Consider the following 24,459-nt stretch of genomic DNA (forward strand, 5'->3'; position numbering starts at 1 on the left):
TTCTCATTAGCGTGTCCCTGTCTCTAGTAACATGAATGCCCAGGTATTTCAATTAGTCAGATTCTCATATTAGGGGATAGTCCAGCTGGTATGATGCGGTGCTATCTGTTAGGGGAAAAACCGCAGATTTTCACCAATTTATTTGTACTCCGGATATAGCACCGAATTTAGTTATCTCCCGTAATATGGAGTTAAGATTGTCTTGAGGTTTCTTAACATACAATGTCATGTCATCTGCATATAAAGAAATAAGCAGCTGTCTAGTAGGGTAAATCAGTGCTTTATCGTTATGGTGTTGTCGAAGCTTCGATGCTAAGGGTTCAATGGCAAGAGCAAACAAAATAGGAGATAAGGGGCACCCCTGGCACGTCCCCCTGGAAATAGCAAAGGGGGAGGATTTGGTACCGTTTAAGAGCACTGATGCCACCGGCTGGCTATAAAGCAGTTGTATCCAGTGGAGGAAGGTAAAGGGCATCCCCATGCGTCCCAATATACCTAGCAAGTAGTCCCACTCCAGGGAATCAAACGCCTTGGTGGCGTTGAGGAATACCGCCACCGCCGAGCAGTTAGGGTCGACATCTTGTAGAACTGCGGCAAGGGTTCTGAGATTATGCGACGTGGCACGGTTAGGGATAAACCTCGCCTGGTCAGGAAGTACCAGCCGCTGCATCAGCAGACTAAGTCTAGTCGCCAAGACTTTAGCAAGTATTTTAGTATCACAATCTAATAGAGATAGGGGCCGATACGAATCACAATAAAGAGGGGACTTCCCTGGCTTTAATAACGAGGTTATTAAGGCCTCGCACATAGTTCCAGGTAAGTGGCCCTCCTCCAGTGCCACATAGAATACCTCTTTCAGAATGGGAGCTAGGATCGAAGCATAAGTTTTGTAAAATTCTATGGGCAGACCATCTGACCCCGGGGCTCGTCCAGACCTCATCTGCATTATAGCATCTGTGATTTAGTCTAATTCCAATTCCAAGTTCAAAAATTTCCGCTGGTTATCCCCCAACCAGGCCAGAGCTGTATCCTCAAAATATTCAGACAGGTTAAGCGGGGTGCCTCTTTGGGAAGAGTACTATAGAAATCTCTGAAAGTGGACAGTTGATCAGGAAGATTCCTGTGTGTGTTACTCTGCGCATCTTGATTCTCTGTTATATAGTTGGAGAATTTAGGGGGCCTGATCGCAGCCGCCAGTGCCTTTCCCGGCAAGTATAAAGTGCATCTTTAAGAAACAAGCAGCGACCCTCTCAAAGGAGGCCAACTTAGTAACCAAGCAAACAATCAATTACTCTGTCCCAATTTTGAAATCATAAGGAGAAATAAAACCTCAGTAGTACCTAAAGGTAGCCATAATTAAGGAGATGAGACGCTGTTCGGCACCTGGAGCTCGTATTAGCACCTGTTATTTTTGTGACTACAGGAGAGTCAATGTTGCTCCTTCTACTCTGCTGCCCAGAGTTTTTAAATGCAGGACATACTTTTTCAAAACCTATAATCTTGAGAAATGGGGTCCCTACTGGCGTTGAGGCGCTTGAATTTTGTATGACCACTACTACCCCACATACTTTTTTTAAAGTATTTATTTTCAATGGCAGGCCAAAGTGCTGTATTGCATTCAGTAGAACCATATTATACATAAAAAATGCTAAGCAATAAAAGGAAACATACAGTCATTGATCATGAATAACATTCTGTTCCCCGGAAGCGTACTGACTATGGCCAGTGAGCCTCAAAGCACACATTTCAGAACAAACTCTTTATTATAGACAAACTCCCTTCCCACTCCACTCCCCCCCCCTACCCACCCGATGTCCAGACAAATTACAGCAACAATAAACCTTGCTGTTCCAAGAAGTCAGACAAATGTAATAAGCCACAACAAGGCTAAGGATACAGCACATTTCTGGAGTCACTCTGCCCTCACCTACCATTCCAACATTCCCTGAAATGCTATTCTCCTCTGGGGATTCCAGTAATATTTAAAGCATACCACCTCAGATCAGCAAAGCATTAACAGCCCACTCATCTCTGCGTGTTTTTTTCATGTCTCTCTCTTCAGCTCCGGCCCACTTATTGAAGTCCCTTTTCCAGGCTGCAACCTGCTGTGGACGTGGGCTAATCCATCTGATTGCTATGCGCCGCTTAGCCACAATAAGCCCTAGAATCACCCACCTCCTACTCAGAGTTTTTTTAGGGTTATCGGGGATCCACCCCAGTAGGCATCGAAGAATCCTTCTAGGGACATCACTACCAGATGCATGTTTAATACAGAACAGAACCTCTCTCCAGAAAGGTACATTAACAGTGTAGTGCCAGAACATATGTAGAAAGTCTGCAGCCATTGTCCGCAGTGAGGACAGCATGGCTCCCTAGTTAATTATATGAAGGGCAGTCTCATGGGAACAATTTTCTCATGTGTACTGGATCTGCTTTAAACTGGTACAGCTCAAGACTTTACAGATCCCAGCATGAATTTTTAACCGATCTTTGCGGTTATAGGTTCATCATTGACTGTCTGCCTGGCCTCCTTTGTACGTAGCCGCATCAGTCTCCGGTTCGCACGTAGTGAACTGTATATGTGCGTAATAAGTCTGGTTCCTCCCACAATAGTTAGTAAAGTCACCAGTGTATGTGTAGAATCAGTAGCATCAGGGAAAGTTGGCCGCAGTTAGCAATTTTGGCATACTGCAAAAAAGTGCCCGCCCTCCGTCCCATACCAAAAGATTCAATTGCCCCTTGTATAGTGGCAAAGCGATGCTCTGGATAGGGCTCCAATAACATTATGCAGCCACCTGACTGCCATTTATCAATTGCCATATACTCTCCTATTTGGGCAAATGGGCGCTAAATCCAAATATCCAAGTATGGGGTGTATAGCGGCTTATACGTTTTACTGTTCTTTCCCAAAGCATACCCATGAGTCGAATCAAGTGAGGAAAATTATCCGGGATATCCCGGCCACGCAATAGCAACACCCCAAGCTGATGACCATCATGTGTGCCCTCTGGTAAGGATTTCTCCCATTTCAGGTCGCCATCTATCCAATGCACAGAATGCTGCAGTTGGGCAGCCCAGTAGTAAATCTCCAGATCTGGAACCTCCATCCCACCCTTATCCCATTCCCTCTGAAGAGTAGTGAGGCCTACTCTGCACCGCTTATTAGCTCAAAGGGGCTTCTCCAACAAGGAGTTCAGTTTCCGTCACACATCTCATGGAATCTCGTACAAGGCCCTACAAACACCTAGGCAAAATCACCATCTTAATCAGCGCGATTTTACCCATTAAACAGTGTTCCAGAATGCAGAAGCACCCAACCCATATTCAAGTCGAATAATTGCTGTTCCCCATGCATGATCTTTATGCCGAGGTAGCTAACTTGGTGCAACCTCTAGGGCAGTCCCACTGAGGGAGCATATCCAGAGGGACCTTTTTCAAGAGTCCCAATGGGAACAGGGTTGACTTAGCATAATTGACCCACAAACCTGAGTGTTCCGAAAATTCACTCACTATGTTGAGCAATATCGTGCCTGATAGATCAGATTGTCACAAGTATATCATGGCGTCATCTGTGTAGAGGGACACTATATGCGCCGAGCTGCCAACCTGTATACCCCAACCGTGCAAGGCTTGTCGGAGTTTGCAGGCCAAGGGCTCCATCGCAAAGGCAAAAAGCAAAGGAGACAGGGGACACACCTGACAAGTATCTTTTTGAGACACACTGGCCCATTAAAGCAGCTGGACCCATTTGATATAGGTGCGACCCAGTCCCATAACATCCAGTACCTTCCACACGTAATCCCACCTCACTGAGTCAAAAGCCTGTTCAATATCAAGAAAGACAAGCACATAAGAGTCCCCACTCAGCTCTGGAGCATGCATCACATGGGCCAGCCGGCGCAGGTTACGCAGTGTGTTTTGACGCGGGATGAACTCCAACTGATCCACATGGATCAGATGTGTCAGATGTGGGAGCAGTTTAGCCACAAGCACATGGCCCACATTTCGCATAGAGAGTGGTCTATGGGAAGTCACCTCCAGCGGGTCTCTACTCGGTTTTGGTAGCATTAGTATTAGGGCCTCCCGCATAGAATCTGGAAAAATGCCTCTATACAGGGCCTCTGTATACACATTTAAGAGATTAGCAATCAGGGTGTTGAGGAAGTTTGTACAACTCCACCGGGAGCCCATCTCTTCCCGGTGGCTTAGCTGACTTCAGCACCCTCATTGCATTTAATATTTCTTGTTTTGCAAGTGGTGCATCCAACAGCTCACGGTCATCAGGAGAAAGGCATCTCAAAAAGGTAAGTGGATAGTGCCCCATCTACAACATCTTGCGGAGCCTCCATATAGACCAATTGCACATATGTTGCAAAAAACGAGTTAATGGCCATCTGAGTGTTCATTATTCGACTTCCCTGATCCCGAATCACCAGTACGGGTTGTGATTCAGTCTCATATCTAATCAGGCGTGCCAATAGTCGCCCCTCCCAATCCCCTTTATGTTCTATCAGCGTTGCCCTGCTTTAGGGACGTGCTTTTCTAACTTGTCTCACAATTTGCATACCCTGCGGCTCTGTTTGTCCCATGGTTCCCAGAGAAGCTGTCAGCACTTTTTGAGCGAATCCAGCGCAGCCTCCTGGCGCATCATGTCCTCCTCCAGGGTCCGGATGATACCGACCGAAGTGGCCAAACATTTTCCGCGCACTACTACTTTCAGTGCGTCCCACTCCCAATGCCCTGCTGCTAGAACTGTTCTAATTTGACTCAAAATATTGGACGAAGTTCTCCCCCAGTGTGCCTGCAAATGCCTGATATGTGAGTGCATTAAGCCGCCACAGGGGCACTCGAGGGTGATGACGCTCCAGGGAATACTTGGTCTGCAACTGTGAATGGTCCGAGATATAGCGGGCCAAATAACGGATATCCTGTATCTTATGTGCAGCAGATGCAGAAATAAAGATGGCTATGCCTACCTGATGCAGAGGAATAACAGGAATATGCGTTTGTGTGGATTTTGGATACGCCAGATGTCTACCAAAGTCTAGCTATGGATAGTCTAGCCAAGTGCATAGATAATGTGGGGTTTAGTGTCGGAGCGTGGAGGAGCCATTTCAATCAGGCCATCAAGCATGCAGTTAATATCATCTGCAAGAATTACCTCTGATATCGACGAGACTCGGGCGTCCGCAACCTCCCTTCCATAAAAGGCCTAATCATCAATATTAGGGGCATAAATATTGACTAGACGGAGATCATGAGCATAAAGGGAACCCTCTAATATGACGTACCTCTCGTCCCCATCAAGAGCCACTCAGGTCTGTTTAGACGGCACCCCAGGAGGCTCCTATATTTGGGCCCCCCTAGCATAGCTGGAATAAGACATGGCGTAGATCTGTCTCCTCCAGCGCCTCTGAAGTCTTTTAACATAGTCTCCCCACAGGTGCGTCTTTTGTAAGAAGGCTATTGATATATTGTACCTACAGAGGTAAGCATGCACTCTAGTCCTCTTCGGTGGACTATTCAGACCTATCACATTCCAAGACAACATTTTATTCATGGTATTACTAGACATACTGTAAAGGAAATTATGATAAGACTAGCTCCACCATAGGATGGCATGCCTCAGAAACAAGCTGACCAGTTCTATAACATGTGGAAGCTCTACACTCTTCTATCCTCAACTGTAACATAGCAATTAACAATAATATGAAAGCCCCCCCCCAAACCCCCACCCTTGGGCATTAGTCAGGTCTTCCCCCTCTCCACCACAACTAATAGGGTAGAGGAGGCAGAATCCACCCCAAGCACCCTCCCAAACCCCAAGAAGTCAACTAAAAGAAAAAAACGTAACTACAGTTGCTGTAGCTTCAGTCAAGGGATCCCAGACCCACTCAGATCATGAGCCCACACAAAGCTCAGCAATCCTCACAGGCCTAGCCCCCGGACTACCCCAACAAAGGTAGTAGTGCATCCAATCTGGCAACATTGTAAACAGAAGAATAAAAAACATATAGATAGCACGGTCAGTGTTGTTATCAGCATTGGTAGACCCCAAAGAAACTTAGGATATTCTGCAAAGCACTCTAGAATTTGCTGGTCATTACGGATCACATCAACACCTGAATCACAGGGAGCATCAGTGTCTAACAAGCATCCAAACTTCACTCATCCAGTTCCAGCCACTGGGTTTCATGCACCAAGCACAATGACGAGAAGGAGTTCTGTGTGGCCAAAGGCTCTGAGTCTGCCCGCAGGCTTCCGCCTGGACAAATCAGGATATAATCGCTGCTCGTCAACTTTGCTGAGCGTGGACTACCAACAGGAATGAGGCATTACCAAACCGATCTATGCCCCCCTCTTCATCTCTATTCTCGTCATTCCAACGGTTGCTGCTTCATTCCTATTCCCAAGGACTACAACCAATCTTCAGCCTCCCTAGGGGACTCTTAGAAATACACTTTACCCTTGTACTGGACTCAGAGCTTGGCAGGGAAGAGCAAACTGGATTTAATATTATGTTCACATAACTGTCTCTTAATAGGTAGGAATGATTTCCAGTGTTCTTGCACTTTCCTTATGCAATCAGGAAAGATTTGATTGGCTTTATCTCCATACACAGGGGGGACATGCCCACAAACATGTTGCAGAACAGAGTCCCAGGCCCTGAAATTGAGGACTCTGGCAAAAGGAGCACACTGCGGTGCACCAGGGCGAGGGACAAGGGACAGACGCCAGGGTCCAGTGCACTCATTCAATGGAGAAAAATATAGAGAGTCCCTCAGGTTTAAGCTCCATGGATAGCCACCTTTCTAGGAAAAGATCTGCTGTCGGGCCCTCCTCTTGTTCAAGGAACCCAAGGAAATGCAGGTTATTACTCCTGGAGCACCCTTCTGCGTCCTCCAAACGCTCTTCTACAGACGTTGCTCTACATTTTAGGCCTTCTACTGCTGCCTGGAGCTCCTTAACCTGCTGCAGTAAAGTGGTGACCTCACCCATATTAGCCGTTACTCTGTTCGCCACTTTACGCAAATCCAAACAGAGATGGTTAATGTCTTTGACCATAGCATCTATCTTTGGCTCAAGCGCCACCCTAGAGTCCTGTATGGCCACCAGGATATCAGTGGTGTTATGCGCAGGGTCCTGGCGCTCATGGTCTGACCAGGCCCCCTGTTCCTCTGACTTTGGGCCCGGGCCTGGGAAAGTGTACTGCACAATTTTATTGGCCTGACCACCCTTCACAACTTTATCCCGCACCATTCTGTGCCCCGATGTAGGCAATGAAAACCTGCAACAGCCTCAGGCAAAGATGTTCAGGGAGAACCCGTCCGGTTCCCCCAACCAGGCATCTGTACCACCGAGAGGGAGCGTAGTGGCAGAGGATCAGGCACAGAAACACCAGCCAGGACCCTAGGGCCCACCCGGGCCGGACACCAATGTCTGGGATGCAGAGCAGGCCTGTCCACTCCAGGAAACCCCCAAGGTAGTCCTCCCGGCACACTCAGCTGTAGCAGGCAGGATTCCTCCCAACAGACGAGCGAGGAGCAGGTCGCAGGAGGCATTTGTATTCAGATCTCTAGGCCGCCTCCCTGGCCTCACAGCAGTCCACTGACACCTCGCGTCCCCCCCCCCCCCCCCTCGGGGCCCACACAAGTGGTGTCAGCAGCTTGTAGGTCCCCTCTCACACCAACGGCACAGGGGGGAGGGGTAGCACCCTTTACCAGCTTCCAAAAGACTCCGGTCCCAGGCCCCTCACCTCACATCGACAATGCCACACACAGGATCCTCCAACAGGGCACCGCCATTTTGAAAGGCCGTGGCCACCAGTCCCGTCCTCTGCCGCCTCCAGGCAGGGTGCCTCACTGTACTGGGCTGCCACTGTCCTGGAGCCGGCATTTTGTAGCACTGCAGCAATGCAGGAGGGGAGTTTTTTCTCGTACCTCTGAAGCCAGCATAGGCCGTCCACTGCCCGGGGCTACCCTGGTCTCTAAAATTAAGTTTTTCAATGGGGCCCTTATCTTCGTCCATACCGGACTTTTGAGTGACAGAGGACATCCCTCAACGTCCCACACCCTCTGCAGTGCAAGCTAACTGGGATGGAACAGAATAAGGCTGGATAATAGTCTCCTCAGTGGGAGCTGTCTCAGGCACGTCTAGCCAGCCATTTTGCCTGCACTATCCCTACGTACCTGGCCCCCTTTGGAAAATTTGTCATTACAAATCTTATTGCCATCAGGCCACGACGGCGCTAAACCCTCTATTCGTAAACTTGGCTGCAGAGCAGTCATTTTTGTAGGGTTTTAACTAATCTGAATTTTAGTATTTATGCCACTAGGAGCAGTTTTATATTGATTTTCACCACCTTGGGGTTTCTCGTTTGAATGCATCTATCTTGATTCCGTTTCGATAATTTGTTTTCATTGTGAATGTATTTGTACCAATTTTAAATAATTGACACAAATAAATACATTGAAATGCATGCAGTATTCCTTGTTCCACACAGTATACAATGCACAGAATGAGTAATTCTTGAGTCTTCCGGCATGGTATTCTAAGAATGTTAAGCATGTCATGTTCTGTTGCTAAGTACATGGAATATTTAGATTCAATATGGCTGGTAGTTGGGAGCAAGAGATAGCAGCAGAGGCTTCCTGATGGATGTGTTCGTTCGATGGTTACGTACTAATAAAGTGTTTGACTGTCATCAATATTCCTGGTGTGCCTAGTCAACTTTACATTCATAACAAGCGGAAAGAATCTGACACCCAAGACCTCACCTTCTTTATTTCATCATTTGACAGAGTGGAGGGGTAGCATTCCCTGACAAAAAGCTCATCAAGGAAACCGATGACATAGTGAGTATCCACAGAATTCACAATTTTTATCATGAATACATGTCCATATAGCATATAACAAACTTATCTAACAATGACATTCTTAATGGGTCTATTATGTCCAAAGCAATGTCTACCCATGGCATGGAAGGCTACCCCTCCACTCTGTTAACTGATAACGGTGTTAAACTTACATCTAGATCCATGGAAGAATTTTGGAGTGCAAGAGGAATGAAGAATAAAAAAACCGCTTTGTATCACCCCGAGGCCAATGGTATAATTAAATGCTGTAATAAAATGTTTAAGGAATCCTTAAACATTCCTTTGCTTATGGCCTGTGTTGGATGGAAGAATTGAAAAATAAATTAAGAATATATCAATTGACCTTGTATTCTACTACAGGGTTACACATTTTGAATTGTTTAAAGGGAGAACGGCTAATTGCAACTTGTGTCCAATTTCGGTGAATAAAAGGATGCTGTGTTGTGCGAAAATCTAGTCCAGTTCTATTGGCTGGAAGGAAAGAAACGAGAATTATGACTGCTCCAAGGATGTCAGTTTTACTGACGTACGAGTGGGTGACTGGGGCAACATCAAAAGTCCTTGGAAGGATGTTAGTTTGTCAGCATTTAAGAGTTATAAAATTGTTTAAAAATGCTGTCAAAGCTTATGATCACGCGATCTGGAATCTTGGAATAGTTGCAAACTTCTATCGGTCTAAGCCTGGACTTGAGTTTAGATAGAATATATTAGAGAAACCTGCAACAATGTTGTCCCCTCTTTGGAAACGTAAGCATGTTGCAGGAAGAGTCAGCGTGTAGGAAGAAAACCTGCCAATTTACTTGATTATGTTCAGTTTCACGTCTTGTTACATGACTGTGCATTTAATTTACATTTATTGATTTTTGTTGTACATATGTTTCTATAATAAAAGGGAGATGTGTGATACTAAGTATGTTATGTTCTGCTGATGCTTATTTTCCATTTCACATCATGTGCAGACATTTTGCCTTATCCCTTACTTGGTTCCTATTCCTCCATGTGCCAAATTCTCACTCTGCTTTGTTTCTTCCTGATTTGCTCTTCACGTAGGGCCAGCTCTTATTCCTCTTTATTGTCAATCCTTAGTCTCCTGTTTGAATTTTGATAGTACCTCTATTTGCCTTTCTATTTCTTATTCTTCTCTCCCATGTCTCACTTTACCATTACCTCAGTTCTGTGTGCCACTTTCATCCGCCTTGACTCGTCTTTGTTTTCCCTCTCCAATAAAACTACTCTTCCCCTTCTGCAAACCCAATCTTTCTTAATCCACCACAACTATTTCTGATTCCTACCTCTTTCTCTATCCCGTTTTCATTCTCATCTTCTGCGTGTACTCTTTTCAGATTTTCATTTATCCTCTGGCTGATCTTAAATACCAATTAACCCATGTCAGATGTAAGTTTGCTCACCCCACCCCGCGTTGGATCCTCACTCCTCCCTCTTTATCTGTCCAATCATTCATTCCTCCCACATGGCTGGCCATTGTTTTTTTCTTCTCTTTTCTATTTCTGATTGTGTTTCGCTTCTCTCCTATATCTGGTACCCATTCATCTCTCCATGTTGTCCAGTCTGGTTTCACCTTTGTTTGAATGTAACATCCCCACCTTCATTTACAGTCTTCATTTCCTCTTTAACCATTTGCCAAATGTTCAGTGGCCCTCATCATATGAATCTGTTATTCCTCCCGCACCCGCAATTCCAGCGCATATGACAGGATTCTGGAAAAAAGACTGTGGGGTCACTTATGTCCATATTGTGTGCCATGAATTCTTGTCAGTCATTTCACTGAGGTTATGCTGACACCGAAAAATCCACTGAACATCTTGGCAAGAATGCATGTTTGAGTTTAGGCATGGAATCTCCTTCTGATCAAGTCCTGCATGGAACACTTGACGACTTATCACTTAGACATCACTTTAGCTAGAAAGGTCAACGGCATTCGAGCCTTTTTTCATATTATCTTGGGAACAGTTTTCCTCTACTCTGAAGTAGTCCTTTGAACAAATTGATACTCTTTATATGCAAGAATATTTGTTATATAAGTGTGCAGTATAATGTTTGGTAATGGCTTCTAAGTTTAGCTTATTTTAATTATTGACAATGATGCACAGTAAAGCGTGCATTTGTTAATTGCAGGAATAATATAGTCTGTTAATGTGTTTGTGTGTGTCTGTAATAGATTTTGTTCTAAAAAATGCACAAGCCTTCTATTTTGCTTACTACAGTGGTTACAGTAAGATCCTCTATTTGCCAGTAAATATTTTAAAACCAGTACAGTCTGCTTTTTTTCAGATACAATACGAAGCTTATGGTTGCAAGTTAGATCTCATATGTCTAAATATTCACATAAAAATGTATTTAGTGATAGGGTGAAATATTTTAAGTATTAGTGTTACTAAAAGTATCTTACATAATGAATACCCATTTATATTTTGGATTGCTCTCTCGTTTGCTATAGTGAACGAATATTTGGGAATTAAAGATGTTTGGTAAAACAAAATATTTTCTGTCAATTTAGGTCCTGCTCAGGTTCCAATGATGTCTCCAAATGGTTCAGTGCCTCCTATATATGTGCCTCCAGGATATGCCCCACAGGTATTTTATACTTCTTTTTCAAGTGTTTCAAATAAATGCAACTTCATTATATGGTAGGTTTAATTCTGATTGCAAATGGCAAAGTAAATACTTCGCTGTGTTGTTTAAAATATTATTTTAATTTCAAATAGCAAAACAAATTAAAAGTGACTGAGCTCTCAAAATGAGCATGACTGCCTTGGAATGAAACGACTTCCACCAAACAAAAAACAAGATGACATACTATATAATGGCAGGTGACCAGTATCTAGCAAAACAGCATGTAAACCCATTCTGAACTTGTTGAGCATGTTTCACAATATAAGGTTGAATATAGATAATAATGATAGGGAAGTCATGGGCAAAGATTCAATATCTTATATTTCAGACATGACAGGCTCTAAGGCGAAAAGTACTATCTCTCCATTTTAGTAAGTAAACAAAGCAGATCCCATATATCACTCTGCGTTTCAGGAGGATGAACCATGCTATAGTATGTTTGTGTCGTATCATTCCGATATATGCAACTGTGTGTTAAATAATTGTTTTCAGGAGGAGTATTTCACAACCAGTTCTTGGCTACTTTTCGCACGTAGTGACAGTCTAGCTGTAAAATTCCTATAGACATTAATTATTTGCACAACATATCCGAATGAGGCAATATGTAGGATAAAATTGACTTCCATTGCACTAATTTCTTTAGCTTTCAAAAACCTGAACATAGTGGTTCATGCGCAACCCTAAGCCAGATTTAGAAAATCAGCTGCCCTGAATCAACCGTGTCTGAAGGTTACTATAAATATGGAGACTTCTCTGATCTGACTGCAACACTATACCCAACATTCATCAGTCAATACAGAACTTAGTTCCGCCTCCCAATGTGTCCTAGAAGATAGGATTATGTGCAGTGTGAGGCTTATGAGCCTCGGAGCATAGAAAGGTACCTGGTACCTACCTGAACAGTAGTTGTAGGAAGCAGCACTTATTTTTACAGTGAACATAGGAATGAAGGATACAGCCTTTTTAATGTATGGTGTTATTGGAAATAAAGTATATTGGCAAGCACCGAATTCTATCTTTTCTCAAAGGTTTGATGAGGGGTAAGCTTGTTCCCGATCTCTACCATAAGTGCAATTCTCGGATTATCTTGAGTAACTTGTGATGGGCTATAATGCTTGAAGAACTCCCATGTTTTCTAGGTCATGCCTGGTATGGCTTGTGGAACTGACAGTGTGTAATGTGAAGAGAGCTTCTTTCGGATTTTGCACAGGAGAGTCTATTACAAGCCCAACTCAAGTAACCTGTCAGTAACAAGGTGCTTACATTTTACTGTAGATGTAATCCCAAAGAATGCTTATTGTTCTTCAGTAGCTATTTAGAAGGTTCAGAACTAGCCCACACAGATAAATGCTCTTGATTTTAATGACGTATTCAACGCTTTCCATTTCACTCTTGAATGTCTACCAGCCAAGATCAAGTCAGAGCAACAGCCAAAAGTATGGTAAATAGGCAGATCAGGTAAATATAAAACAGAGATTTAAAAAAGTCTGTAAGAACTGTTTTCAAAATGCATTACTCAACTGCATCCACTGCTTGGCAAGGTTGAGCATGGGGCTTATCAATTTGTACCCAAATTCCAGGTTGCTTGTAAATTACAAAAAGGAAAAAGAGATAGAAACCTCTACCTACTTCACCTCCCACCCTCCATCAGCATCAGTATGCTTGAGAATTGATGCACTGTTGTTTCCTATGCTGGTTCAGAGGTCTCCATTTTTCAACCCATTACTATGTCTTTGCCTAAGCGTAGTCATATTCTTTAATAGGCGTGATTGTTAGAAAATGCTCACCTATCTAGAGTAAGTTAATTCACAAAATACCTCATAGATTTTCAGTGTGTGTTCCTTTGCTGCAGGTCCCACAGTCTACTCTGTTGTTTCATCAACTCTGGGCTCCTAGTCTTCCACCAGAGAGCAGTGATAGATTGTATAGCAGCGCATAATTTCAAGGACATTTGTCTGTCTCTTAGTGAGTGTAATAGAAAGGTCTGTTTATTGGGGAGACTGATATAGTAATACACATTACGTATGCTAAAAACCTGGATATGGATGTTTCAAACATTATCAATGGCTTGAAGCACAATCTCCCAAAAGGCATGGAATTTTGAGCATTACCACAGCAGTGTCAATGTACCTATATTCTCCTATCCCCACCAGTTCTTATCAACCCCTCTTTGTATAGGGCTGTTATAACACTAGGTTTGAAAGTACTCTACTTGATGCACTTTTGTCTGTCATTTGTGTTCTGACTTATGCCTCTCACAGTTCTCTGACTGAAATTGTCTGACCCACCTCAACATCAGCCTATTCGGCCAGGGGTTTTGCCTTGCTTGTGGCTTTTTAGGAACATGTAATAGAGTTTCGATATGAGTTTCTTACCCTATTCTTTCAATAGCATCTGCTTTTCTAATTTGGTGATGCATATAGCTGTCAAGGGTTTATCAGAGGTGTGCACTATCCAGAGGTTTATCTGGTAATATTGATAACATTTAGTTTCTAGTAAGCGGTATTTCCTTGTATGCATGTCATTGGATTTGATGTAGGCTTCTTCGAAGAGACCCTCCACACTTAAGCATCTGTTATTCTTCCATTTCTGAAAGGAGTCTTCATCTGATGCTGGGATGAAGTATTTGTTACCCATGATAGATGAAAAAGGTAAGTGGAACAGGGTTAAACCTAACTTAATACCTACTTTAGCCCAAATTACCAGTGTAACCTTAGGGACAGGTGAGGAATATTGGACCCTCATTGGGGTTTTCAGGCCATGGAATTTTCCAAATGTTTATGCCAGGTGTGATTTGCTCAGTAAAGCACAACTGCTTTTTAGATTCCCTACTTTTCCATTCTACAATGTTGCAAAGTTGGGATGCTTTGATAATACTTACAAACAATGGGAAGACCCAAGCCATCCGTTTCGGCCCAAGTTGCATAATCTGTCTAGCTATTTGTGTTTTGTTCCCTGTCCACATAAAGTTATAAAGTGCCTTTAAGAATCTTAAAAAATTCACTAGGATAGATAGTGGGAGTGTCTAGGAAAGGTATAGAACTCTAGGCCATATTGGCATTTTTACTGCAGGTGATCTGCCAAACCAGGATAGACCCTACCATGCGCAAAGCCTGTCTTTTAATATCCTTTTGAGGAAAGAGAGAGTTTGCAGAAAAAAGCTGCTCAGTGGATGGAGTGATCTGAAACCCCAAATACGTTTAAGAATTGGTGGCCCACGGAAAGAGGTTTGTAGGATGCCCGCTTGAACCTTGGGGACTAAGATGTTTAGGATTTGTGATTTCAGGAGGTTGACTTTAAAGTGAGCTACCTCCTGTATTCTAACAATTCATTAATGAGCGTAGGGTTGAATCTAGCTGGATTTGTCTATGAGGCAATCATCACCATACATCATCAGGTTATACATCTCACTTGAAATTTTTACCTCTATGATATCCTATTTCTTTGTGTGCTTTCCGCGTGGTTCCATTGATAAAGCAAATAACAGGAGATAGTATTGACAGCTTTGCCTTATTTCAGTGTGTATAGCAAATGCAAGAGATAAAAGCCTATTTACTCTAACCACAACCTTTGAATCTTTATAGTCACCTGCTACCAGTTTTCGTAATTTGGGGACGAAGCGGAATGTTTTAGCTGGATATCTACATTTTTAACTGAGTTGAAGTCCCACTAAAGCAGCAATCATTGCATCTGTAAGAGGGAACATTTCAGAATAACTCCAATTAATTTACAGTCCTATGAAATAACTAAAGATTATAACCTCATTTATGATCCTTGACAGATTTTGACATTGAAGTATGACATAAAATACGATACCAGCATAAAGATATGTTGTCAGGGTTTCTAATGGAAAGCCACGTATGCAAATGGGACTCACAGAGTGTATAGGCCAGAGGATCTCTTTTTTGTCTTCCCTCTATCAACTTAGTTTCTTAAGTGTTTTGCGTAGCCAGTCCATGGTTATGGTTGTTTTTGATAGGTTAGATGTGGAGGATTAATGAGTTAAAAATCCTAACCTGGAATGTCAACGGGCTCAGGTGTAAACGCAGGCAGAGGTTGGCAGTCAAGTATCTGGAAGAGAGTGGTGCCCATATCTGCTTGATTCAGGTGACCCACTTTGATACTCTAGAAGGCAACACAGTATACTCCAAGTGTCGTTGGATACATCATTTTTAGTCTCGGAACAGTGTGCACATTGTAGGAGGGTTGCAATTCTAATTAAGAGAGGAGCAGGCTCTGCTATTAAGGCTTCTAAGTCTGATAAATCCGGGAGGTGGCTGATAGTTACCCTGGACTGTGGGGGGTGTAGAATTAGTTCGTGTGGTTTTCTATGGACCTAACATTGATGATCCCTCTCATTTATCCACTCTGGAATGGAATCTAATGGAGGTTACGGCCCCTATTATAATGGGGGGAGATTTCAGTGTCCTGCTGGGCCCTGTTCAGGACAGATCCAATAGTGGTCGTTATGATAACCACCTCCCCCCTCCCGCCGGCCCGAAGTATGCTAAAAAAACATTCTGCTAGAATTAGGTCTGTTGGACATTTGGAGACATAAGATGCGGACAAGGCAGGGTTTTACTTTTGGTAGTAAAAACATGAGCACTTTTCTAGATTGGATCATTTCTTTGTTGATAGGATCATGGCGGAAAAAATAACATCTATACTCATATTACCAGCCCATATTTCAGACCATACAGCTATGATTTTTTCCTTGGTTGTGTATTCTAGCCCTGTGAGATCCAGATGAACTCTAAGGAGAGCCACTTTATCTGATCCTGAGCTAGGTGGGGTATTAAAACAAGTATGTAGGCTGTTCTTTCAGGACAACCTTGGTTCTGCTCCCCTGGATATCGTATGGGACATGTTTAAGGTGAACTGCAAAGTCAGTCTTCTGCTCAGAAAAGGGCCAAACGTTCAACTCTAAAAGATTTAGAGGATAGAGTAGGCCTATTAGAGGGCAGCCTACTTCAAGCCGGAATGCAACCCCCGATGTCCAGGTAAGGTCGCGCAAGCAACTTGAGGACGCAAGGATGAAATATAGGGTCTATATCGATCAAAAATGTAGAGCCCAGTGGGTTGTAAAGTCCATGCAGAATTTTGAATATGGGGAAAAAGCTGGTGCATTACTGGCCTGGAAGGCTCGGACAGACGGTCCAGGAACTTTATTGAAAAGTTGGTCGTGAACGATAGGGGTGACACATCAGGGAAGCAGGAAGATATGCAGGCCTGTCTATTGTCCCTCTTTTCCAGCCTATATGGGGAAGAAATCTCTCCTGATCCGGAATATATTAAGTGTTGGCTGAGTAAGTTGTAGCTTCCTAATTTAACAGATGCAAACTGCAAGGCCCTTGATGACCCAATCACTAAGAAGGAGATTAGCTTGAGCATAAATAAGGGAAGGAAGGGTAAAGCGATCACGACTCACGCTGCGGCACCAAGAGCGTGAGTCGTGATCGCTTTGCTCCTTCTCTTCCCAAATAATAATAGGAATTCCATCTCGGATTGGTTCCGACGTATTTGATTCACCGGAGTCGGCCTTACTTTAAGGAAAACGCCGGTTAAGAGATCACATCGGATGAGGCGCTCTCTATTTCTACGCGTGAACGTTTGTCTGCCAGGCCATCCTAGACCACTGGCTAGGTTGCCATCGTTTATTTTAATGTCCTGATGAAGACCCTACATGACGATTTAAAGTCGCTTACATTGGGTTGAAACGTCGACGATAATTGCTAGGACCAGTCCAAGACCTGTTTTCCATATATGTTTTGATTTATTCGTGAAACAGTGTCATTGTGATTTTCCTCGATACTGGCCCTCCTCATGTATATTGTGTACATAAAAAGTTTTTTCTGCATTTGATCACTGTATATACTATGCACAATTCGGTCACTTATGTCACCTTGTCACAAATTCACTGACTCACTCTACAGTTCATTACTTTGGTAACCCTGCATTACAAATGTTATGTGTGTTTCTTCATATAAATGATGCAATTTATATATAAAGAATGACATCACATCCTTCAAATCAAGCCTCACCGTGATTTTTACTTTGAGATTGTGTGGTCAACTTTTGATTGATTCCTTACTTTTTCTTGATTCATTTTTTCAACAAAGTAATTGTTTTACTCATACCCGACAGAACCTTTATTAATTTATACGGCAGACCCTTTGACCTCTGTCCCGAGAGTAGAACATTTACTGGTGGAACTTGGCTCTTTTTCCAGTTATTTAGTCAACACTGCCAAAACCGAGGTTATGTGTTGGAACATCACAGATTGGGGAGGGAAGTAAGCCTCAAGTTCAGATATCTAGGTATTACAATAGTAAGTGATATAGAGAAAAATTTCACATCTTAATTTGTCAATGGTCTCTAAAGAGATTGAAGGTACATTAATTAGGTGCAAAAACATTCCGTTTACAATCTATGGATGGCTCAATTTGATAAAAATGGTTATCCTTATAAAGCCCATCGCACCAAGATGGATGCCCTGCTACTGTCGATAGACGCTAAAAAGGGATTTGACAGGGTAGATAGGGGCTTTCTGGACGCAACGCTGGCCACACTTCGGTATTGGAGATCGGTTCAGGGCGTGGGTCGCGAGCTGTTACAACACACCCAAAGCCATAATACGGGTAAACTGGACATTCTCGCAGTCCTTTGACGGTCAGATAGACCATCGAATCTCAACGGCTCCCCAATTATGCCCACGGTGTTGCGGGTCTGGGACACGGTAGCGGTCAAAACGTGGCCTCACCTCCTTTCCCTCTCCATTAACGCCGTTGTTCGACAACCTGGAATTTCCGCCAGGGCTAGACGAACGGGCGTTCCCGCAGTGGAGGACCCCGGAATGCAAGTCAGCAGGACATTTATTTGACCTAGAGGGGTTCCTCAGGTTTTCAGACATGTCCCACATTCACGATATCAAGGATCCGAAACGTTCATAGGTAGGGACATAACGGATAGAGAATGGACAAAGATGCTGTAGCACCCAAGGAAGGTTTCAAGGAACGCGAAGTTCAAATTCATACAGACAATGGTATTGCACCGTGCTTATCTTACCCCACATAAACTAAGCCGAATGTTCCCCCGTACACCACACTACTGCCCACGATGCTTGCTTGAGGGAGCGCGCCTAATGCATATGCTATGGTCCTGTCCAAAAGTGCGGGGATACTGGGACACTGTCAGGCGCAGGATAGGGGAAGCGACGAACCGTGAAATACAGGATACACTGGAGGAATGCATCTTAGGACTCCACAAACAAGTCTCAAAACATAAAGTGCAATACCGCTTTGTAGATTTAGCGCTTATTTTAGCTATACGTAATATAACTATGCGGTGGAAATCGCGGAGACCACCGGACATACAGACATGGCACACGGAAATGATGAGATGGGGCGCGGCAGAGAGCACAATACTGCGTAAAGAAGTACTTAAGGGGTTGCGAAAACTACCAATAGCGATGGAATGGGACGTACTGCTGGAAGCCATAAAATCGTCAGACGAAGTCTAAGACCCTGCACAGAGTGTAAAATTGGCCGTACAGAAAGGTGCCTAAGTGATTGTCAACAGGGCATAGGTAGGGAGATGTACAATACACACACACTGCTTAGGTGAGAATGTATAGTAGAAGATGCAAAATGCGTAGGGCACAGACACACAAGTGAGACGGGGGGGATGTGGGTGACGGGGAGTTGGGGATTGTTGAATGTATAAATGTGATACAGATATTATCAATAATGGGGATTGTTACTCCGACAGATCTCTGTTTGGGTAAATTTATTCTAGGGAACACTGCAGTGTAACTATATAACAGTGGGATTGTACAATGTATATGTCACTGTGAGATATGAACGGACTACGATTGCTGCAAATGTGATGATATCTGTACTACGAAACCTTGAAAACCAATAAAATGTTTTTTTTAAAAAGGATCCGAAATGTTTCCAATATTTCCAAATCCGTCACTGGCTTTTGCACCCGGATGTGCGCCCAATGGTTAGTAGAAAACTGAAAACCTACGAGAAATGGCTCCTAACCAAAACTTCAGACCAAAAGATGATCTCTGAACTATATAGGATGCTCCACCCGCTAGCCGCGCCAGGGCTTTCAGCCGGGCGGAAATGATGGGCAAAGGAGCTGGGGAGAGAGCTTTCGGAGAAGGAGTGGCACAGTATCTATTTCAGGGCAAACCACATGGCTAGAAGCACAGCAAGTAGAGAAGCAGCGGTCAAGGTGGCAACCTATTGGTACTTGACACCTGCCAGACTACACAAGGGTAACCCGGACCGCAGCCCGACATTTTGGAGGGGTTGTGACGAGGAGGGTACACCGATCCACCTACTTTGGGAGTGTAAGAAACTGACAGGATACTGGACTAATGTTCTAGATGACATTGACAAACACTTTGAGACAGACATACCTCGTCTCCCTGCTTATACTATACTGGGGCTTCCCAACTCGATCACCTTTCCACTGAAGTCAGTTAGGGGGAAACAAATGGGCTTGGCAATGGGCGCAGCAGTGCAACACATCCTCTCTCTGTGGGGCACACAAACTCGTCCATCACACACGGGATGGCTCCACAAGCTCTGGTACATCATCGGAATGGAGAGAATACAAGCTAACCTTATACACTCCACAGCCTCATTTAATACTCTATGGCACCCTCTACTCTCTCTGCTAGCGACGGAATTTAATGAAATAACGTGCCCAAAATATCTTCGCCTTCTCCGTCTCACCGACGCTCAACAAGCAGGGACAGCCCCCTAAGGCACGACATGAAATGGGCCTCTCACGCATCAACCTAATGAGGTATAGTTTCAGCACACCGGTACGGGGGGGGGGGGAATGGACTCGGGGAAGGGGTTGTTGAGGGTTTTGGTTATGTTGGGACTAGTGTATGGCCTATTGCGTTGGGGCCCACACCCTGCTCCGCCAGCTTTGGCAGAAGCATTCACTACAGAGCCACATGTTGGTCCTCCAAGACGTGAGGTGGGGGGGGCTGGCTCAAGGGCAGGGGGGGACCCGGTTGTCGAAAAGCATGACAATCTGCTGTATGCAATGTGCCTATTTGTTGTCTGTAAATCAATAAAACAAAGTTAAACCTAAAATAGTTATCCTTCCTAAACTAACCTATCTTTTTAATGCCGAGTTTTATTTGGGCTCAGAAAGGAGCTAGGACGTCTTGGAAAAAACTCAGATGTAGATTGAAAAATGGGGGATTGGCTTTACCTGATTTCAATTGGTATTGTATTGCCTTTCAATTTAAAAATATTCGAATGCTTCTGGTAAAAACAGATGATTCCACTTGGGGGAAACTTTTGGGGGAAATGGTAAGGCATTGGATCGTAGAGGGTTTTCTGTATAAATTTGGAGCTCCTAAGTTTTTTAAGAAGGTTCGGCTAAAGGTGTTGAGAGCTACCTTGGATCTTTGGTACAGGGTCAGGAGGAGGTGGGGTATTGGATATTATTCTAACTTTGCCCCAGTTTGCGATACCCCAGAACACCAGAATGTTTAAAGGATGCCCTTAGCTTTCGACCCAGAAGGGTGGGGGTTACAACTCGGTCTAACCTGCTATCTTCGGAAGGAGTTCACCCCTGGGAAATATTAAATTTAAAAGCCAGGAATGAGCTGTCCAAGTTTATCCAATTATCCTCCTGGTTTGCGACATCAAAAAAGGAGATTGGGGGTGATTATGAATTAGAATGGTCTCTCCTAGACATCAGACTCCAGAACAAAGAAGTGGCAAGGTGGTATCTGGGATTCTTAGAGGTGGAGAAGAGAAAGTTGTTACCCCCATATGCGGTATGGAGAGGAACTCTCCTAGAGGAGGGCCTCGAGTCAGTGTGGGATAGCTCATTGAAGACTCTCTACTCAACTGTAAAACCTGCTAACTTGAAGCAGAACCACTTTTTTACTATTAATCGTCTTTATTGGACTCTCCATAAAATATCTAAGTTTACACTTTAACCTCCCCCCAAGTGTGTGAAGTACGGTTGCATAGTAGCCAATGATATCCACATCTTTGCTGATTGTCTGTGCCTGAGGAATATTTGGGACGGTATAGGACTAGTACTTAAAGGGATTTTAGATCAAGAGATTAAATTAAACACAACTCTTATCCTCCTGGGAGGCAATGGAGCATTAACTTTGTCGTTGAGGTGGCCTCATAGAAGGCTACTCTTTTATTTAATCCTTATTGCTAGGAGGGAAATCTGTCTGAAATGGAAGGATCCTTTGCTCCCGACAGCAGAAGATTGGGTCAGGGCAGCAGTCTGAATTTGTTGCCTTGATCAGAGAATAACAAAGAGCCCCGAGTTATCTATACGGTCTCCCTTCCTGATTTGGTCTTGCTTCCAGGGTGTTGGCTAATTCGTCCCTATGATTACACAGAATCACTGACAAAGGTGAGGGTCCAGGTGGAATGGACCAGGGTGAGTGCAGTGACTGCTGGGCGGATAGATAGACAATGTGGTTTTCTTTGCTTTGCAGGCGCTTTTTGGTGATATGGGGGAAAGAGAAAGAATAAAAAAGGCCAGAGGATCTTGTAGTATTGCGAATATTAAAGGGCCACCTTGCTTTTTGCTTTGAAAGATATTCAGAACATGCGGTTTATGCGCTCCTGACCCATGAAAAAGGAGTATGACAAGCATGTTATCTTTAAGAAATGATCATTGATACCACACGTCCACAACCCCTCTCTAAAGAATCAAATTATTTTTCAACATATAAAAGGCACGACTTATATGATGTAATAAAGCTGTAAAAATGCAAAGATTGTACATTGTGAACTTTCTGAAATAAACCCGATTGGTCTGGTATGGAATAAATTGCAGCAATCTGTTGGCTGTAGTTTTTGCAAGTATTTGTTTATTCACATCTATAAGCAATAGCAGCCTTAAAGACCAGTATTTCAAGGGTTCTCTTTCCCTCTTTAACAAAGCTGAAATAAGGGCCTATTTGCTAATAGGAGGGTGTGCCAGAGGAGATAGATTCCAGTAGTTGCAGTACAACAGTGCTGACATTATATATCTGAAAGAAACACGTTAGTTAGATTCCTCACCTTAGAATAGCCCCAGGCGTCAGGCTGGATCCGGAAAGATTTTTGTTCAGCAATACCCCTTGCGCGTTGATAGGTGTCGTCTGCGGCTCCGTGTCCGTCGTCGGTGTTGTGCGCCAGAATGACATCGTCGGAGTACTTAGACGCCGCCCTCGCGCGCTGACGTCAGTTCTTCTTTTTTCCGCGCCAGACAGCGCCGATCTGGGAAGAGCTTACCCCTTTAGTCACTTTTTGACTAAAACGTTTTGGACTCTTTTGTCTACTCGACTCGAACTGGTGCCGGTAGGATGCCTGGATTTAAAGCCTGTGACTCCTGTCACCGACTGATGTCGGTGACGGACCACCACCGCCGGTGCCTTTACTGCCTGGGAGCCGACCACGATGCGGAGTCGTGCCTCGACTGCCAGGCCTTGACCTCGAAGGCTAGGCTGGAGCGGTCCCGCAAGCTTCTCGAGCTCTGACACTCGGCTCCGCGCCGTTCACGGTCCCGGTCCAGAAGGAGGTCGAAGGACCGGTCGCGGAGCGCAGCCACCATCACCGCTCGTCGGGTTCCAAGTCTTCGGGTAAGTCGAAGCATGGTAAGAAGTCCAAGAGACGACACCGCTCTTCGGACTCCCCTCGCCGGTCACGTGACTCAGTCAAGGGTCTGGGTGGTACCACCCCCGCGGCTCCGCCGGAGCCGCAGGAGCCGCGTCCGTCCCCATACCCACCGGTCCCTGGGACGGACGCGACTCCGGCGGAGATCAGTGCCTTCCTCTCGGCCATGAGGGTCCTGGCTCCGCCATCGACGCCTGCCTGCGCGCCGACAGGGTGTCCTAGCGAGCCGGCGGCTCCGGCCCCGGCGCCGTCGTCGACTTCGGTCCTGACGCCGCAGGTCCCTGTGGGATCCAGACCTGGATCTCAGTCGGTGCCGGTCGACCAAACGACGCCTCCTCCGCCGGCGCCGACACCGGTTCCACCCCCGGCGCCGTCTCCGGACGACGCTGTTCCCCGGTTCAGCCCCGGTCCGGGTCCAGCACCGATTGATGACAATTTCATCTACCATCCGGCTCCGATTATTCCCCCTGTTTATCAGGAATCGGATGATAGGGGCGACTGGGAGGGGTCTGAGGACCCTCTGGCCATGCAGGCCAACTTATCTCAGGACTGGGCAGATGAGCTGGGGGATGCCAGTGGTCTGGACACCTCCCCGGAAACTGGTTTCATCTCTCCTCCGTTTGTGGCTGCGGAGGAAGGTGCTGCATTTTAAGTGGTGCTGGGCAAGGCGGCCGAAGCCCTTGGGCTGGAGCTGCCTGCGGTGGCCGTGAGGACTAACCTCCTCACTGAAGTGCTTCAACCATCAGCAAGCTCCTCGGAGCCTCTTCTGCAGTTCAGTGAGGCACTAGTGGACGTTCTGAAGGGCACCTGGTCCAAGCCCTCCACAGTACCTCCTGTGGATCGGAACTTGGCCCGGCGCCACCGCCCTGCTCCGGGCGACCCCAGTTTTCTGTCCCAACACCCCACGCCCGAGAGCCTGGTTATCCAGGCCTCTACTTCCCAATCCTCCTTCCCGTCCGCTCCCCCGGATTGGGAATCCAAGACTCTGGAACAGTTCGGTAAGAAGCTGTTCTCTTCCCTTAGTTTTGGACTGCGGTCCTTGAATACCGCTTGCCTCTTGGACCGTTATTCTCACTTTCTGTGGGATGCGGTGGAGGACGTGCTGCCCCAGTGTCCGGAGGAGGCCCGGACGCGGCTCGCCCAGGCTCTTGCCGACGGGCGGGATGCAGCGCGACATGCTATTCGATGTGGACTAGACACTACGGACTTGCTGGGTAGGGCGATGTCAACCACAGTGGCGCTCTGCCGCCACGCCTGGCTGCGGTCCACGTCTTTCTCAGGGG

At 45.1% G+C, this 24,459-nt stretch overlaps 1 protein-coding gene across 6 annotated transcripts in view; it reads left to right on the forward strand.

The window, feature by feature from the left end:
- The window catches only part of FNDC3A (fibronectin type III domain containing 3A), a 1,314,248-nt gene that overhangs the window by 624,350 nt on the left and 665,439 nt on the right, over nt 1-24,459 (forward strand). For 5 of the 6 annotated variants that reach the window (XM_085621888.1, XM_085621893.1, XM_085621890.1 and 2 more), the window contains one exon: nt 11,395-11,471. In XM_085621888.1, the coding sequence (XP_085478014.1) occupies nt 11,395-11,471 (77 nt within the window). Of the gene's footprint in view, nt 1-8,836; nt 8,856-11,394; nt 11,472-24,459 lie in introns of those variants that run through there. The other variant, XM_085621892.1, reaches the window with a different exon arrangement.

Source organism: Triturus cristatus, chromosome 8 (genome assembly GCF_964204655.1).
Source record: "Triturus cristatus chromosome 8, aTriCri1.1, whole genome shotgun sequence".
NCBI classification, from domain to species: domain Eukaryota; kingdom Metazoa; phylum Chordata; class Amphibia; order Caudata; family Salamandridae; genus Triturus; species Triturus cristatus.